Source organism: Lytechinus variegatus, chromosome 7 (assembly GCF_018143015.1).
Source record: "Lytechinus variegatus isolate NC3 chromosome 7, Lvar_3.0, whole genome shotgun sequence".
Classification (NCBI taxonomy): Eukaryota; Metazoa; Echinodermata; class Echinoidea; order Temnopleuroida; family Toxopneustidae; genus Lytechinus; species Lytechinus variegatus.
In genome coordinates this window covers 18,720,544-18,740,839 of record NC_054746.1, presented here as the reverse complement: position 1 = coordinate 18,740,839, position 20,296 = coordinate 18,720,544, and the positions used below count along the sequence as shown (strand labels likewise).

General features: G+C 35.5%; 1 protein-coding gene across 1 annotated transcript in view; it reads right to left on the bottom strand.

Annotated features, from left to right (window-relative positions):
* LOC121418649 (triokinase/FMN cyclase-like) overlaps positions 1 to 20,296 on the bottom strand; it is a 24,120-nt gene extending 3,824 nt beyond the window's left edge. Inside the window, exons 1-14 of the mRNA XM_041612627.1 lie at positions 20,072 to 20,296; positions 14,851 to 15,070; positions 13,445 to 13,555; positions 11,432 to 11,613; positions 10,418 to 10,496; positions 9,779 to 9,903; positions 9,121 to 9,295; positions 7,811 to 7,933; positions 6,683 to 6,823; positions 2,894 to 3,028; positions 2,262 to 2,365; positions 1,349 to 1,486; positions 620 to 709; positions 176 to 353 (exon numbers count right to left, since the gene is read on the bottom strand). Coding sequence (XP_041468561.1) covers positions 198 to 353; positions 620 to 709; positions 1,349 to 1,486; positions 2,262 to 2,365; positions 2,894 to 3,028; positions 6,683 to 6,823; positions 7,811 to 7,933; positions 9,121 to 9,295; positions 9,779 to 9,903; positions 10,418 to 10,496; positions 11,432 to 11,613; positions 13,445 to 13,555; positions 14,851 to 15,061 — 1,770 coding nt within the window. The 5' untranslated portion in view covers positions 15,062 to 15,070; positions 20,072 to 20,296 and the 3' untranslated portion in view covers positions 176 to 197. The remainder of the gene's footprint in view (positions 1 to 175; positions 354 to 619; positions 710 to 1,348; positions 1,487 to 2,261; positions 2,366 to 2,893; positions 3,029 to 6,682; positions 6,824 to 7,810; positions 7,934 to 9,120; positions 9,296 to 9,778; positions 9,904 to 10,417; positions 10,497 to 11,431; positions 11,614 to 13,444; positions 13,556 to 14,850; positions 15,071 to 20,071) is intronic.

Sequence of the window (20,296 nt, the reverse complement as noted above, 5' to 3'; positions counted from 1 at the left end):
TTTGAATTTTCTCTTTTAATTCAAATCCACTTTTTTTAGGGGTCAAATTTATTTGAATCTTGGGGTGGAATCCTCATTATATCTAGTCAGATATTGGAACCAGATGGCCCTGTACCAACCCTTTGTAAATTTTACAATTAAGTAGGACCATAAAGTTCAGGGAGATGTGTTCTACCTGCATTATGGAGGAAGACTGATCACATGGTTGCCAAAGCATTGTGCACTGCTTGTAGCCATATAGCAACAGCCATTGCTCCAGGGTCAGGCCGTCCCAATAGATCTGGGTTGATGTATCTTGCTCTTCCGGCTCTGGCGGCCATCTTGGATGTAGCTTCAGCACTTTTCTCAGCAGCCTGTTTAATTATAGTATTGAGAAATTGGGAAAGTTATAGAATCTATTAACATAAATAAATGAAATTTGATATATTATTGTTCATAAAATGTGAGTGCCAACAATCAACAGTGTTTTTCCTTTTTAATTCCTGTTACTTTCCACTGGTTCCAAGCTTAACATGCTATCATGTTCCAACAAGTATTTGATTCTAGCATATTCTGCTGCCTTCCAGCATCTCATTTCATTTCACAATTATCTCATAATATTCAACTTTTATTAACTCACTTTGACTGCATCTCCCAAAGTCTGCATCAAATCTGACTTTTGAGTGAGACCTTCCTTCAGTATTTTGTATGCTGCATCAAGGGGATCCAGCTGATCAAAAACAATCATCACATACAAAACAGTTACACCACAAATATATTAGGAGAGAATCCAGCATATACATGTATCATGTTATGTTTTACAACAAAATCTGCCTAAAGAAGTCAAATCTCTTTGGAAAGCATAATGCTAGTTGACTTTGGGAAAAAATTCAGAAGAGGCAAAAAATGCACTTTTTGTATATAATCTGATCTGAATATAAATCATATTTAGCAGTGTCTTTTGCATGGGTTTACAGTTAGGGCTAGACTTCAAAAAAAAAAAAAAGTAACAATAAAAACCTCAGGTTCATCACCTCGGTGTCAGTACTGGGCTTTAATAATGCTAATTCCAATGTCATAACAGATACAAGTGTATGTATGTGTAATTGAAGTGAAGTTATGCAATGGCAGAACAACACATTTGATTGATTACATAACACAAAGAATCATATAAAAGTAAGTTTAGCCCTCATAAATAAAGCCTGTCCAAGGGACTGTTTCATGAAGCCATTCATCATTTCTTTTCACTAACAAGTGTTGAAAAGCTCCTGGAATCCACAAATCCTATTGGTGGAGTGCAAATATTTCCAATGCAAATCTCTGGCAAGTTGTTTCATGAAACAGACCCCTGAAGGAAATAAAGACCTACCATGGTTCTATCTCCAACTGCTGCTTTACCATACTTCATGATGCTTGTCATGCCTTGCCTAAGGGCCTCTACCCAATCACCTAATCCTGGTTGATCTCCCAATGCTTGTTGAGCCGCTAGCATGAACAACCCATAGAACTACAATCAAGATCAAGAAATGTAATAAAAAATATTATACAACTCCCAAGAATGTTCTTTTATCTTATTGGTCTAAATCATATCACATGATATTCAGCGAATTGCACTATGGCATCCAAAATGCATTATCCTGCACTCTGATATCAGAGTGCAGGATAGTGCGAGATCTGGAATTATCTATAATTATTTACAATTCAGATCAAATCGGTGCGGTATATCCATTCGCTCTTCTCGTACATCATTCATTATTTGGCCCTACATGCACGTGCTTATGTGCATTATTTGTACATTATGCCATCTGATACTCACTTGTGTGTAGGAACTCCTCAAGATTATATCAATATCCTTTGAAAATGTTAATCGGCATTTGCCACTCTTTACCAACGGTCCCACTGCATGAAATTTACTATTACAATTACAATTCATTGGTAACTACCATATAATCCATTAATGGGTGTAGAGGACTGTTACCATGGTAGTTACCATTGAATGATAAAGTAACCATAATAAAAACAAATATGCAAATGGGCCTAAGTATTCAATTGGTACCTGACAGAATGTTGAAATCATGAAATTTATGTAAAAATTAAAAGCATTATAGAAATTCTTGTTGACTGTATGCAAAAGTCACAAGTAGAATCATGAAAGCAGTTGGTGCAAAAACAGAGAGTATTCACAGCTCACTAGAGCTTCAAATTAAATCAAAATACACATTGCAATTTCTGCAAGGGATCAATTTTTCCTCCAGAATAAGAATATCATAAAAGTAACTTACAGCTCCTGAGCTTCCTCCCATTGCCTCCTCTGCTATGATAGACATGCGACCAGTCACATGACTCACTGACGTCAGCTCCTCACTTTCAATCCAGGTCTTCATTGCTGTGTGTCATATCAGAAAGTGATGTGAAAGAGTTTAATTTTAAATATGTAATTCAGCGTGCATTAATCAACTTTAACAAAATAATGATGACTGAGACCGCATGCATATCTAATCATATTCCAGTCAGCCGTTAGGTTTATCTTTACAAACAGTTTTAGCTTTAAAGCCCGCCTACACTTTTGGTAAAGAGTCAGAAAAGTGAATTACACATGAGTATCATCTACCATTCTAATATTACAAAAGTGTAGTAGTCATGGGATGTTTTCAGCCATTAGAATTTCAGTTTGCCATCTATATATTATATTATTTCATATCACATTACAGTAAATTAGATTACATTACATTATATTATATTATATAATATTATATTATATAATATAATATAATTACATTATATTACATTATATTATATCTTATACAAAATTTTCATTCTAAAACAGCCCTTTGAGCACTTACTTTACAAATTCAATGATTGGATATTAGAAAGCTACAAATACCATCTCCTGAAAAAAGAATACAAACTGCACCTTCTGCACCCCTTCTGAGTGTTGAGCCACAATCACCGTCTCCGCTGCCCGTATCAAGATCATTTAAAAGTTTCTCACTCTCTATCAATCTATTGCATACACGACTCAAAACAGCCTTAATTCGTTTACTCTCCTCTGGAAAGAAAAAAAAAGGAGTTCTCCTTCTTTCAATAATGTGCATAAACCTCCAAAGAGTACTGTTACAAAACAGTAAAATGAGAAGGTAATTACTGTATCTCATACATGTACTTGTGGTATGAGTTTGAATAATAAAATAATATATAACATAATTATAAAGAAAAGAAAAAGTCATTCATGAGAAGAATATGAAAAATGGTATGAAACGAGGTATGAGTAATTACAATGAATCATAGTTAAGGATAAGTCTCACATAACCAAAAGCAGTTTCAAGACAGGTATTTCTTTGGCATAGATCAATTTCAAATCGATGGTCAAAACTGGTAAAATCGCTATTTCTCTGAAAGTAAAACATTGTTAACAGTTTATGAAGATGAAATACAATTAAATAATAATGCTCTTCAATCTTGGTCAAAACTATTTTAGTTAGAAAAAAAATCTTCTTTAAGCGATGTATCTGTTTTACGAGTTTGGCGAGTCTATCAGCATACAATTTTAAACATTCCATATTCATTTCAATCTTATCAACAGGTGACTAACTTTCAAACTTAACCTACATCATCTATATTGTATAACAAGTGGAATGCCTCTGGCCGTCTCACCTGCATCACGCAGTTCAATATAGCAGCAGTGCTGACTTTGAATACTACTCTAACTCGCACAAGATGTTCAGTGATACATGGTTACTCTTATGTCCACTTTTTATGAACTAGACCAATAAACTTACAGAGATATGATGGTTATTCAACAGATACACCCAATTCGGCCAAAGTTCATTGACCTTTGACCTTGGTCATGTGACCTGAAATGCGCACAGGATGTTCAGTGATACTTGATTACTCTAATGTCCAAGTTTAACGAACTAGACCAATAAACTTTCAAAGTTATGATGGTAATTCAACAGATACCCCCGATTCGGCCAAAGTTCATTGACCCTAAATGACCTTTGACCTTGATCACGTGACCTGAAACTCGAACAGGATGTTCAGTGATACTTGATTACTCTTATGTACAAGTTTCATGAATCAGATCCATAAACTTTCAAAGTTATGATGGTAATTCAACAGATACACCCAATTCGGCCATAGTTCATTGACCTTTGACCTTGGTCATGTGACCTGAAACGCGCACAGGATGTTCAGTGATACTTGATTACTCTAATGTCCAAGTTTAACGAACTAGACCAATAAACTTTCAAAGTTATGATGGTAATTCAACAGATACCCCCGATTCAGCCAAAGTTCATTGACCCTAAATGACCTTTGACCTTAATCATGAGACCTGAAACTTGCACAAAATTTTCAGTGATGCTTGATTACTATTATGTCCAAGTTTCATGAATCAGATCCATAAACTTTCAAAGTTATGATGGTAATTCAACAGATACACCCAATTCGGCCATAGTTCATTGACCTTTGACCTTGGTCATGTGACCTGAAACGCGCACAGGATGTTCAGTGATACTTGATTACTCTAATGTCCAAGTTTAACGAACTAGACCAATAAACTTTCAAAGTTATGATGGGAATTCAACAGATATCCCCAATTCGGCCAAAGTTCATTGACCCTAAATGACCTTTGACCTTGGTCATGTGACGTGAAACTCATGCAGGATGTTCAGTGATACTTGATTAACCTTATGTCCAAGTTTCATGAACTAGGTCCATATATTTTCTAAGTTATGATGACATTTCAAAAACTTAACCTCAGGTTAAGATTTCGATGTTGAATCCTCCAACATGGTCTAAGTTCATTGACCCTAAATGACCTTTGACCTTGGTCGTGTGACATGAAACTCTAATAGGATGTTCAGTAATACTTGATTAACCTTATGGCCAAGTTTTATTAACTAGGTCCATATACTTTCTAAGTTATGACGTCATTTCAAAAACTTAACCTCAGGTTAAGATTTGATGTTGACGCCGCCGCCGTCGGAAAAGAGGCGCCTATAGTCTCACTTTGCTTCGCAGGTGAGACAAAAATTCTGTTTATATGATACTGGGAGTGATTTGCAATTTTGAAAGATTTGAAGGGGCACCATATACAGATCTGTAAATTGCCTGCCATTAGCCTACATGCAATAGGATAGTCTTAATACATATATCCTTTCACGTATGTGTGTTGTAAAGACTATAATAACAAGTGGAATGCCTCTGGCCGTCTCACCTGCATCACGCGGTTCAATATAGCAGCAGTGCTGACTTTGCATACTACTCTAACTCGCACAAGATGTTCAGTGATACATGGTTACTCTTATGTCCTCTTTTTATGAACTAGACCAATAAACTTACAGAGATATGATGGTTATTCAACAAAAAACCCCAACATGGCCAAAGTTCATTGACCTTACATGACCTTTGACCTTGATCATGTGACCTGAAACTGGAACAGGATGTTCAGTGATACTTGATTACTCTTATGTACAAGTTTCATGAATCAGATCCATAATCTTTCAAAGTTATGATGGTAATTCAACAGATACACCCAATTCGGCTAAAGTTCATTGACCTTTGACCTTGGACATGTGACCTGAAACACGCACAGGATGTTCAGTGATACTTGGTTACTCTAATGTCCAAGTTTAACGAACTAGACCAATAAACTTTCAAAGTTATGATGGTAATTCAACAGATACCCCCGATTCGGCCAAAGTTCATTGACCCTAAATGACCTTTGACCTTAATCATGAGACCTGAAACTTGCACAAAATGTTCAGTGATGCTTGATTACTATTATGTCCAAGTTTCATGAATCAGATCCATAAACTTTCAAAGTTATGATGGGAATTCAACAGATATCCCCAATTTGGCCAAAGTTCATTGACCCTAAATGACCTTTGACCTTGATCATGTGACCTGAAACTTGCACAAAATGTTCAGTGATGCTTGATTACTATTATGTCCAAGTTTCATGAATCAGATCCATAAACTTTCAAAGTTATGATGGGAATTCAACAGATATCCCCAATTCGTCCAAAGTTCATTGACCCTAAATGACCTTTGACCTTGGTCATGTGACGTGAAACTCATGCAGGATGTTCATTGATACTTGATTAACCTTATGTCCAAGTTTCATGAACTAGGTCCATATATTTTTTTAAGTTATGATGACATTTCAAAAACTTAACCTCAGGTTAAGATTTCGATGTTGATTCCTCCAACATGGTCTAAGTTCATTGACCCTAAATGACCTTTGACCTTGGTCATGTGACATGAAACTCTAATAGGATGTTCAGTAATACTTGATTAACCTTATGGCCAAGTTTTATTAACTAGGTCCATATACTTTCTAAGTTATGATGTCATTTCAAAAACTTAACCTCAGGTTAAGATTTGATGTTGACGCCGCCGCCGCCGTCGGAAAAGCGGCGCCTATAGTCTCACTTTGCTTCGCAGGTGAGACAAAAATTATTCCCTATTGTCATGAGAACATATAAGTGACTAAATATTATGAGACTTTCTTCCTGGATAAAATAAATGAAATTGACACTGAATAAATTGAAATTGAATTTGATAAAGATGAAGTGTCTATATAGGGAAGTTTAGGATTTGAGATGGCATTGTTCCATGTGGCTACAGCACAGCGGCTTAAAAACTCCTGAATACAATGGCTTGTGCAGTAAGTTCCTTATTGAAATGATGAAAAGCTTACCATTACTCATTTTCTTTCCTTTGCTTGTCACAGAACTAGATACAGATGAATCCTGCTCTGGAACCTGAAGTTCTTTACCAAGTGATATGTTACCATGACGATGACAAACAGAAGGCCATGCAGGAGCTGAGGTTGGCTGGTCTATTGATGATGAGAAGAAATGGCCAAGTTGTGAATTAAGGAAATTAATCTTAGTTTGTTTGTTTGGCATTATTTCTTTTCTTCTATAAACATTCATTTCTTTGCAAGAACAAAACTTGCAAAAAATATCAGTTATGTGATAATAAATACATTTTGACAATGAATGATATAGTCTGACATAAATATAACATATTTCTAAACACATTCAAAACACTAAAACATCATTAATTTCAAATCATTGATACATTTCAATAAGCATTTTTTCCTTCGGGAGACTATCATTTTAGTAATTTGTTAGAAAGAGTGATAGACTCAAAATTATAAATGAAATATCATACCTGAACCAGTGCTGAAAAAGAAGAATTATAATTCAGTTCAATTCTACCATTGAATCAAGTGTTGAAAGTACGACATTGAAAGGAAAATGGTAATGTTGCCAATTTGAAGAATAGAAGCTGGGTAATAAGGCTTTACGTCTTTTAATAATTACCCAAAATAGCTTTGATATTAGAATAAAAATACCTCTAAACCATACATTAAAAGGCTCTTCCTTTTAATGGGTTAATCATTTGCCTACAGAAGTCAATTAATGATTGGCGATGCATTGGAACAGTGAGTTGTATTTCAGGTTTTTTTAATAAAAATTCTTCATATTGAACAAACTGAATGAATGGGCCCTGCTTTACACAGAGTTACGATTGATCTGATCAATCTCAACTATAGAAAGCCAGCAACGCCCACATCTAAAATGCATGGTTGTTCAAAAAAAAATTCTAGATATGATGTATATTCATACATTCATTGTTTTCTTGACAATTTGTTGTGTTCCCTTTTGTTTACAAAAGACACTTTGCATTTTTCCTGTAGAAAAAATTATGACACCGATGGATTTCTATGGAGTTATGATTGATCGGATCGATCGTAACTCTTTGCAAGACGAGGGCCAGATTGTAACACCTTCTTAAGACAGCTGTGGCAAAAACTCACCAAGATACGAAGCAAGGCATCCATCCTGATCAAGGATGAGGATAGTTAGTGAGATACCGACCATCTCCAATGATGTCATGAAGCAACCAGAGTACACTCTCTCTACCTTCACTCCTGCATTATCTGAAATAAATACATGTACAAAATCTTACTCTTTGGATTCATGCATTTCATAAAATCTGCACCCAATTACAGATTTCTTGGGTTCTCACTTGTAGTTTTACTGATCAATCCTTCTTCTCAGTGCTTTGAATTCATTCAGTTTGATGTTTCTGTATTTTTTTCAAGTCTCACTTGCCTCATAAAGATGTTGATCCGCTTGGAAAAGTAGGCCTCTCGTGATACTAGTAATTTTTGTAGGTGTCACAAGTGTTATGAAATGCACAAATTCATAAAGGTTCTGTTTAATAAAACTGAAGAATTTGTAGAGCTTTTTGATATTTTCCACTTATTTTAAATTTTCAATAAGTTTCTTTCATGTCTTTCATGTGTTTGAATTTTAAAGATAAAGAAAATTTGCGGGAAATAAATCACTGTGAGCTGACACATTCTTTCCTTAGTGTTTGGAAGATAATTATGAAAAGTGGTCCACTGCAAAGGAATGGTCTCGCATTCAAAATTTAACAAGCAATAACGCAAACTGTTGGGCTGACAAGTCTGGTTAAGTCCCACACATTCTTATTTGCAAGCAAGGCAACTGACCTTCAAAGCAAGTTAATCAATTTATCATCTTAGGGTATTTACAGCAAACACCAGTCAATAGGTGCATTATCAACGTACAGCCTTCCACAATCACTTTGAAACAATTTGCTCCATAATTAAAATACACACCCAAAATTAAATTTAATCTCTAACGCAAACACTGTAGCAGAGCTGCCAACCTGAAAAAGAACATTTCAGTATTTTTAAAGTTGAAAATCAGTATTTCGGTGAGGAAATCAGTATTTAAAAAAAAATACCATAGGACAACACATAAAGCTGAAACTTTAGAAATAAGTATTTTACATTAAACTATCAGAAGTTTACATTAAACTATCAGTATTTTTTCTCACTTTTCAGTACTAAATACTGAAAATCAGTACTACTTGGCAGCTCTGCTGTAGCATTAAGTAAAGCGGTGTTATTTTTGCCAAATGGAACAACAGGAGAGCATTTCATGAAACACAAAATAGTCAGTGATTTTGCTATCAATTGTTACAAGCTATTGAAATCCTTACATCTGATTGGCCCTGACTAACTTCATAAGTGAAAATCATTGACAAGGTGTTTCATGAATCACTCCGCAGATTCTGAAAAATTAATGTACTTACTAAGATACTGAAGTGCAGAGTGAACTACAATGGACATCTCAAGATTTGATGTACCACCTAGGTTGTTTACTAGAAGTGCAACCTCATCGCCAGTTTTTAAGTCCAGTCTACAGTTGTTTGTAGAGTCCCTCATGTGATCCAACATGGTAGCTACAACCTCATTTGCACTTGATATCTATCAGGAACGGAAGTTGACAGATTTAAGTAAATTAGTGTTAGCATGATTTGGCAAAATGAATGAAAATAAAACGATTATTAGACCAACTGGTTGAGAGACGAAATGATCATAGACCAACTGGAGTGTAGACGAAGTGATGATTGGACCAAATGGTTGTTAGACGACATGTTGATGGGCAGAAAGGCATTAGACAAATGAAGTTAGACCATGCGGTTAGTGGACAAGTCGGCAGTGGACAAATTGGCAATTTACCCAACAGGCAGGGTCAGCAAATCATATACCAGTGGGGGGGGGGGTCACTCGACCCCAAAAGTAATAGGTAATAATTCAAAATTTTCAGTCTCCTCCAACGATGAATTGTGAATAATGATCAGAACCACTTTCATGGACAAAGTGCAGCAGTGAGGGGTATTCAAGTTCTATTTTGGTAACCAGCCTCCCAACTTGATCTTCTTTCCACCCTCATTTTAGTATACTCACCTGTATTTGTTTGATCCCTGCTTCTCCATGTATACCAAGTCCAAGACCTAATTCCTGTGGACCAAGAGTAAATGATGGGCCAGCTCCTGGTACACTGCAGGGGTACAAACACACTCCGACAGTCCCTGTATTGTCATGGGAAGGGATAAGAAAATGGATGATTACGATCTTCATGGCACCATTGATGTCAGGGGTAACACCCGCATAATATTCTGATAAGGGGAGGGGCAAGCAGACCCAGAGGGTCATCTTTCTTTACATCTCTCCCACTGTTTCCTTCATTTTATATTTTGCCTCTTTGATTTACTTTGTTAAGAATGGGGAAGGGGGCAAGGGGCAGTTTCCCCCTTTCCACTCCAATCTCTACCTATGACATTTCCTTTGTTGTGCTAAATATTCCTGACAATGCACTGATATCAACAATCACTTGTTTCTATCTTAGACCTTTTCAGACATAGGTTACAAACTTCTGGAACACAAACATAATAAAGTTTAGACATTTTTCACAACTAGAACTGCAAGGCAAACAATAAAAATATGTTACAATAAAAATAATTTGGCCTGACTAAAAACCACACTCAATTATTTTTCTATTCTTTACAAAGATTTTTAAAATGTATTACTTATCTAAAGTCTTACCCAATGAAGAGCAGGCAGATTCAAGAGTTTGTTTTATTTGATCCAATGATAAACCATTTTCAGCCATTGCACCTGCCATCTTACAACAAAATACAAAGCAAAGAAAATATGATTTAATTGCCCGTCACAGATGAATCAACTTGAAGACAATATTAGGCCTGGGAGTAATACTCAAACAATCAATGTAGTTGATCATTTTACCAACTATCAGGAACCAAATACTACTTTTTACACTAATCAAATGTAAATCAGATGTTGATATCTGGTTTGAGACATCCGATTACCAAAAGTACATACATGTAGCTATAATCTTTGATATTGGACAACAAAATGCAAGATAAAATATAAAATTTAATGAATTCCAAACATTGTAACTTTATCAAGACAATTATGGCTGTTCCAGCAATCATGCATCATTCATAGGCACTGTACTGGGACACTCAACTGTGTCAGCTCGCTCATTATGTGTGAACACTGGTCGGTCATGTGAAAAGGTAAACTTTTTATCAGTAAATTTCTGATAATCCAGGAAACTAGATTGTTCAAATTATTCAACTGTTTACCCGGGTGAACAATCAAATGGCAAAAAGGGTATTCATTCCAGGCCTAGTCAATATTGATAGTGAGGGTTTTCATCCCACTGCTGTCACCAAATAGTAGGGAGGTGAAATTAAAAAAGAAAAGAAGTTGTATTAAACATCCTACATTTAGTATTGATTTCATAACACTATAGAACTTAATAGCAGTCATATTTTACTTTATACTTTTCATAATCAGATGCATGACCCTTTTCATGAACTAAAGATCTGACGATACTTAATGTACATCAAAACCAACTTGTGACTGCAGGAAATAATAGTATTTCTGGTCTGATTTCTTTCCCACTATACTATTATATTTTTCTTTTCTTTTTTTTCTCTTATGATTTCTCATGAATAACATGATTCAGCACTCTACTGAATATTATAGAAACACTACTAAATATCACAACTATGAGGATCTTGTCCATCATACCTTATGAATAAAGACAGTTCCAGCCAGGCCTCTCCGATCATCTAACTCTTGACCTGCGAGAGCACAGTCGTCCTTGACCACTACCATCTCTACTCGAATGCCCTCCGCTTTGGCCCTCTCCAAGGCGATTCCAAAGTTGATGCAGTCTCCAGTATAATTCTTGACAATCAATAATGTTCCAGCTTAAAATTGAGGATGTTTGTAAAGTTAAACAGAGGTTAAACATTAAATGCCACATAGGATGCCCAGTTATTCCAGTGCCACCTGTAGTGTCTTCAGGTTGTCATTAAACTGAGATTATGTGGTCATACTATCTCCGGTAATAAGAAAGCCACAGAGTATAGCTTATGATAAGCTACCAAATAATCTGTTGCCACTTACTAATAAAGTACTATTGTTATATATACAAACAAATTATTCTATTCCCTGGTATGACTGTGGTTGGTGAACTGATGAATTGGAGAAACAGGCTGAGTGGACACTCGGAAGCCAGGCTTTAATAAAGAAACAGAAACCTAAATTCTCATCACCACGTCCCAGTCATTCTAGTCATTCAATGTGAGTAGGGAACGCTCCATCAGTGATTGCTATTTGGTCACATGAGGATACGTACATAAATTAAAATATTTATGGACTATCAAATGGAAATTTGAAATTGTAATGTTTACATTTGGGCGTGAAATTCATTAGCATGGTAAGGGAAAACACATTATTTCAAAGTATAAAGTAATGCAAAAGTAAAAAAATGAACAAGAAACATGAACATTAATGAAAGATAAAACAATTTTTTTGAGCCTTTAATAATGCATAAATTCTGAGCAGGTATCTGTGAGAAGTATTAGTTCGTGTTATCAATTTTAGCCGCTTGTACTGTATGTATGGTGTTCATTGCGCCACTTGCATTGCCAGGGGTGTGAGTGATCACAAATAAAAAGATCTGAAAAAAGCTGAAGAGTGTTGAAAAAGTCTGAAATAGAAAGAGCTCCCATTCTTTTTGCACAGATGAAAGCCAAAATAAGCTGAAAATCACACAAAAAAATCTGAAATCAGATGAAAATCTGAACTCTCACACCCCTGCATTGCATGGATATTTACAGAGTTATCTGACTGAAATGTGACTGCATCATCTCATTCTAATTAATGTCATTGGCTCTTTAATCAAACCTGATTGTCCATCCAGTATCATTTAAATTAATACCATATTTGTTACCATAAAGATGGTAACCAACATCTGCACATTTCTAATTGAGTAAATAGATTTAAAAACTTAAACAAGACTCTAATTTGTCATAGCTAAATGATAGTAGTTGCAGTAAAACACTGATTTCATGAGAAAGTCTGTAAAAACCAAGGTTAAGTATGACTATATCATCGTGGATCTAGATCTGGTACAGTTACATAAACTAAACTTTGTGAAATCATAAAATCTAAGCTGAAATACGATCACACTGAAGATCGCCAACACAGATAGGCACACGTGGGACAGTATATCATAATTGCTGGAATAAAGACCCGACGGAAGTGACAGAATCCGCGATTATTTTGCTTATTTCTCAGCAATTTCTTCCAGAATCCTTTGGCACATATTTTTTATTCATACTAACAGACACTTGGGTGGTCATTATATTAGGTTCTGTAAAAAGTCATTTAGAGATCGTTACCAAAACTGGAATTTATCTTTAATAATGAAATATTACTTAAATTTACAAATAGCTTTTAACCCAAACCTTTCAAAGGGCCTAAAGCAACACCTCAAATGAACCATCATGCTATAAAGCAGAGCAAAATACAGCAAATAAATTTATGAGGCAGACCTCTGGCCTAATAATTCTCAAGCATTACTTCTGGGACCTGTTTCATAAACTTTTTTTTACAAACAAACTTGCAATAACAGTTAAAAGCTACTGAAATCATTCAATTTAATTGGCTGAAAGTTAACTTGTTATAGAAGTTGTGCAGTGTTATGATAACAAATCTTTATAAAACAGGACTCTGAATCCATTGTCATCTTACCTGGATGATCCGTACCAACAGCCCGTATAGCTGCTAGTATTGAGCTGGTAGGGGGTGAAGCAAACACAGATCCAGCGATAGCACCACTCAACATTCCACGTCCTACATAACCTACAACATATCACAAGAGCAATGAGATGATCACTGAAGTGGATGATGAATGCAAATGATAAAAGCAAAAAATAAAAAATAAACCCAATGCATAACAAAACTATATTGGTACACACACACACACAATGTACAGTATGCACATTCTCCACTCCCTGGGGAATGTTTTCAGCCATTCGCCATTGAGGCACAGAGTTGCACATAGTACTCGACAAGTTATCATGACTTTTACATCCTACCAGGTACCCATTTAGCACAGAGAGAGTGCAGAATATGGATTAACACCCTGCCAAAGGTTGCTAGGCCATGGTAGGATTTGAACACACAACCCTCTCATTACAAGACCAGAGTCAGAACCAATAGACCACAGCTCTTCCATTGGTTGAAAACCAAGTTGTGATTGATTTTTGGAGATGTGTTTGATCACAAATATTTCTGTGATGGGCTTCTGGGCATAATGAATACAGAACAAACTACATTGGTATCTTATTCTTCCCATCAAAGGGTGTATCTCACCAAGCATTGAATGCAGGCTATCTTAGCAATTTTTTTGCTTTACCAACTTTTATGATGAGTGTTGCACATCCTACCAAACTGCCTTGAATTTCTTTGGAAGTGCACAGGGACAAAATATGATATGATTAGCCCTTCAGGGTCAAAATACAAGCTAAATTGAGACTCAGTTCTGTACAGAGGTTAAAGGCAAATATTAACTTTGTGAGATTTTATTCAAAAAGCCTCATTTTCATACTTGAAATGGTGTCAATATTTGAGTTATAGTTCAGGAATATATAAGGTAGGCAAAATATGGATGCAAAGCAAACAGTTTTGTTTGTCCAGAAAAGTATGTATAAATACACGTACATAAAGGGATGTAAAAAGTATGCGGAAGAACATGGTGTTCGCCTTCTAATGACTGTGCCCTCCCCCCCATACACATGGATGTATGTGTACGAAATGATATGTGTAGGGAAATGTGTGCACAGTAGCAGCCTGCACTGACAGTGGATCTAGTAAGTCCAGTATCGAGACAGTAGGAGAGAGTGGGTCCATTTCACCATTTCAATTTAATTGCTGGGGATGTCTTTACTAATATCACTGACTATAACCCATCACCTGCGTTTCATGAAAAATTACTCAGGTGATAGCAGCTTTCTTTAAGTCGTTGTATTTTTGGGAGATCCTTATTAATGAATCATTAAAATCAAAATTGTATGACTTCACTCCCTTCCATTTGTCCATCAGCTTTTTACAGTAGTCTCTATATTCATTCAAATTTCCATCTCAACAATCCTTACCTGCATGGGCTGGTTCATGGCCAGAGCCTCCCCCAGAAAGTAACGTCACCTTTCCACTCTTTTTAACATCATTCAAATCATCTCGCAAAACCACTCGGTGACCAGCTAATTTGGTGATACCCGGTGTTATAGCAATGAGTCCTTCTATCGCTTCATCAACGCATCGATCGACGTCATTTGTAAGCTTTTTGGTGGGTTGAGTAGTAGTCATTGTAAAACCCTAGAAAGTTATAGTAATAACAGAACACATTGCATTAAAAATATGCAAGAAAAAATTACGATAGACCTATCAGATATGATTATTTACGTTTGGGACCGACATAATGTCCCTATTCTAAAAAATGTGACCAGCTCTCAAACCTCAAACATCTGCATCAAATTGCAAACTTCCCCTGTCTACCTTGGATTACAGGTGCATGCCACAACACATGTTGTTTGAGTTTTGAGGCATCACAGAGCAGATCTTATCCAAGTGTTCTGAATAACTCAAGAGACTGACGATCTAGAGACTTCTAAATTCTTCAAATTCAATGAAGACTCCAGAACTAGAGGACATATATGGGTCAATCCATGTCAAATCAACCAATGCTTGTCACCCGACCCTCTTCGATTTTCTTTAAACTCGCACCAAATGTTGCCCCAAGTTTCTGACGGAAAAATCTGAAATATTTTGCCCCAAGGTCAAATGGTTGCTAAGATACGGCCTCCCATAGCAACCAATGCGCACACAACAAAATTATTTTAAATAAAATTGCCTATTTTTGATTGACTACTGCAGCAAAGTTTGATTGATTACAGTCTTCATTTTAAGTAAATTGGAAGAACTTTTTGGTCTTAACATGCAGAGTATACTGTAGCGCGGACCTGTCAACCGAATTTCGCACACGAGGTCACCGAAAATGGTGTTAAGCATCCGTGTCAATGATTTCAGAAGCATGTTTGGAGGCTCATAAATCCAAAACTAAATTAGCTTAGAACCAAATATTATGCACATTTATGGACTTTCAGATACTCAACAAAATTACAAAAAATTGACCCAAGAGTATGTGTCGTTTTCCTGTAGGGCGCCCTCAAAGTTGGATTTTTTTCAAAAGATGCCAAGTTCAAGGTCACGGATCACCTCCCGTCCCATTGAGGAGGGGGACCAATTTCTTTGTTTTGATAGACATCTACCCATATTTTCAGGTGTTACTTGAGAAATTTTGCTACCGGAATGTTTAGGGGCTGATTTGCGCATTCCAAAATGGTCGTAAATACCCTAAAATTGATGTTAATGACACATACATGCTTTTCAACACTTTTCAAATTGTCATAACTCAAAGATGAAGAGCCCAAAGACATTGATATCTTCAGTGATGATAGTCTGTAATTAGTATTAAAAGAATGTATCTTCAGAAATAGTTTTTATTGTTGGTAATGACCTTGAAAACACACCTAAAATTCAATAAAAACAGTAAATTGGTTATTTTTAAGAATCAAATGGCATTCAAATGGTGTTTACATTGACTTTCAAATGGGTGTTATTTCAATACAAAGGGTGAGCTTAAGCCAAAACTTGGAAGACATGTTCAACTTTTGGTCTACTTTAAGCAACATAAAATATTTGAACTCAAAACCATATCATTTGACCTAATAATCATTCCAAATATAGCTATTTGTTGCTTCATAAGTAGCATATTCAAATCGCGCGTGTACATTGTACTTTGCAACACATTTCAAAATGGATTTTCTCATAGAGAGAATACCTGATCAGGCTGATATTTGCAGTATAAGTAGTCTGTAATGGGTTCTTGGAGGATCTACAGATTAAGTACCTATTTTCTCATGACAATGACCTTGAAAATACAGCTGAAAATCATCAGTGGGTTAAAAACACTTGATTACTAATGAAAATTGTATGATTTATTGATTTTCATGATTATCAGCTGTATTTTCAAGGTCATTGTCATGAGAGAATAGGTACTTAATCTGTAGATCCTCCAAGAACTCATTACTGACTACTAATACTGCAAATATCAGCCTGATCAGGTATTCTCTCTATGAGAAAATCCATTTTGAAATGTGTTGCAAAGTACAATGTACACGCGCGATTAGAATATGCTACTTCTGAAGCAACAAATAGCTATATTTGGAATAATTTCAAGGTCAAATGATATGGTTTTTAGTTCAAATATTTTATGTAGCTTAAAGTAGACCAAAAGTGGAACATGATTTGCAATTATCAGCATGAACTCACAATCTAAGATGGAATAACACACAATTAAAAGTGGATAAAAACACTTGATTATTAATGAAAATTGTATGATTTATTGATTTTTATGATTTTCAGCTGTATTTTCAAGGTCATTGTCATGAGAGAATAGGTACTTAATCTGTAGATCCTCCAAGAACCCATTACAGAATACTTATACTGCAAATATCAGCCTGATCAGGTATTCTCTCTATGAGAAAATCCATTTTGAAATGTGTTGCAAAGTACAATGTACACGCGCAATTTGAATATGCTACTTATGAAGCAACAAATAGCTATATTTGGAATAATTTCAAGGTCAAATGATATGGTTTTGAGTTCAAATATTTTATGTTGCTCAAAGTAGACCAAAAGTTGAACATGTCTTTCAAGTTTTGGCTTAAGCTCACCCTTTGTATTGAAATGACACCCATTTGAAAGTCAATGTAAACACCATTTTTAATGCCATTTGATTCTGGAAAATAACCAATTTACTGTTTTTATTGAATTTTAGGTGTGTTTTCAAGGTCATTACCAACAATAAAAACTATTTCTTAAGATATATTCTTTTAATACTAATTACAGACTATCATCACAGAAGATATCAATGTCTTTGGGCTCTTCATCTTTGAGTTATGACAATTTGAAAAGTGTTGAAAAGCATGTATGTGTCATTAACATCAATTTTAGGGTGTTTACGACCATTTTGGAATGCGCAAATCAGCCCCTAAACATTCCGGTAGCAAAATTTCTCAAGTAACACTTGAAAATATGGGTAAATGTCTATCAAAACACTGAAATTGGTCCCCCTCCTCAATGGGACGGGAGGTGATCCGTGACCTTGAACTTGGCATCTTTTGAAAAAAATCCAACTTTGAGGGCGCCCTACAGGAAAACGACACATACTCTTGGGTCAATTTTTTGTAATTCTGTTGAGTATCTGAAAGTCCATAAATGTGCATAATATTTGGTTCTAAGTTAATTTAGTTTTGGATTTATGAGCCTCCAAACATGCTTCTGAAATCATTGACACGGATGCTTAACGCCATTTTCGGTGACCTCGTGTGCGAAATCCGGTTGACAGGTCCGCGCTACAGTATACTCTGCATGTTAAGACCAAAAAGTTCTTCCAATTTACTTAAAATGAAGACTGTAATCAATCAAACTTTGCTGCAGCAGTCAATCAAATATAGGCAATTTTATTTAAAATAATTTTGTTGTGTGCGCATTGGTTGCTATGGGAGGCCGTATCTTAGCAACCATTTGACCTTGGGGCAAAATATTTCAGATTTTTCCGTCAGACACTTGGGGCAACATTTGGTGCGAGTTTAAAGAAAATCGAAGAGGGTCGGGTGACAAATTGTCTGAAAATTGGTTGATTTGACGTGGATTGACCCATATATAAGATCGAGAAACCTAGAGCAAATACTCAAAAAAGACAAAATTCTTTCTCACATCGAGTAGTATCTGAGTGGAATAACTTGCCAAGCCAAGTAGTGATGAGCACTTCCATAAACTCTTTCAAGTCAAACTTGCAGAAATCTTGGAAGCCGAATAAGGATAAGTTTAACCCAAACCTATCTTTTACATGCCCATGTTTTCATTATTAACTTGCTGAAAGCACACATTCCATACAACTAGTTCCAGTTTTTTTCCACTATACTGACTTTATGAAATCAAGAAATCAAGAAATTGGAAGGAGGAAAGGGGCAAACAAGTTTCATAGGTCAAACTTTACGCCCGCAACAAGGTATGTTTCAAGGTATATGTTATATAATATATGAATATTTTACACCTATAATTGATTATTTGCCCAGTTCCAGTATCTTTTCAAGACATTTATTTAGGGATATCCCTAAATATTAGTTTTATTTTGCTTATTACTTTTTAATAATAATAGACTAATCTATTCATTTTACAGCATGTTCAGGAATTTATTCCTAATGAAACAATACCTTCTTTTTAAAAATAACTTAAAGGTGTGTGTGTATAAGTTTTTTTATCCAAGAGAAACTCAAATAATTTTGGATGGAGTTAGTGATATTTCTCAGACTCACCATGTCAATGTTAGTGCATTTACAGGTAACTATAACAATAAACACACCTACAAGTCCTCTTCCTTGCTTACATGTTTTTATTAATAATCATCTCCCTTCCTCAATCTTCTCTCCTCCATTACTTCTTTCTTTCTTGTATTCTTAATCTTGCTTACTTGTCTTCATAATCAAGTCTTTCTTTTCCTCATCATAACGTTAATATATTTAATATCTAATATAACATGTACTGTTCAGAAGTTGGCAACTATCAGCAGCTCTTCCTCTCACTCTTGCAATTTGTGGATTCACTCTCATCCATTATTATATTGTCTTGAGAAATTCATATTGTACAGTAACATGGGGCTGCTGCTTAAAGTCTAATGTTGCAGATCTGTAACTAATGACAATTACAGATCAGATTTTAAAACATAATAATGAAAAAAATGAACAGAAAGTACAGGAACAAAAAGAGAAAATAACATCAAAGAAGAAAAAAAAGGCAAAAGTCAAGAAAAAAAATAGAAAGGAAAAAATGAAAAAAAAACTCAAATATGATATAACTTTATAAGCTAATAATAATTTAAAAGAAAAGAAGCTAAAAATAGTTATTTCTTGAGCCTTGACTACTAAGTGCTTGCCAGCAAAATAAAACCCTGATAGCCTTGTTCATTGGATGAGAGCCCTGATGGAAAAGTTTCTATCTGATTTTGGACTGGACTGTAGCAATCTTTACTTAAAAAAAATATTGGGCTTTGTCCAGCATTCTCCCCCTCCTCCACAAAAAATTGCTTAGCCTTATCTTGAGTTTAAGTTATCTTAAAATAACTGCCCGAAATTTTCTCTCTAGCACTTGTCTTCAGTCCAATCTTCCCATCCCAAAAAGGCATGATGTCACAATATTATCAGTTTGGACAAAACGCGAAAATCAACGAGTGGGACTGCAACTAAGTCTTACCAGTCAGTAGGTACGGTAGTCACTGGTACAATAGGCCTTCTATAAATCTGCGCAGTGATCCTGGGTGACGATCTAATCAGTCAAATCTCTATCCACAAACATGTAAAAGGTCATAAAAGCCACAATTTATCATTCATGTTAAAAAGCAGGTTCTCCAATAACTGCAACCTGCACAGCTCGCTCAGCTCGGCCTCAGGTCAACTTGTCTTCGTAACGCATTCCAGA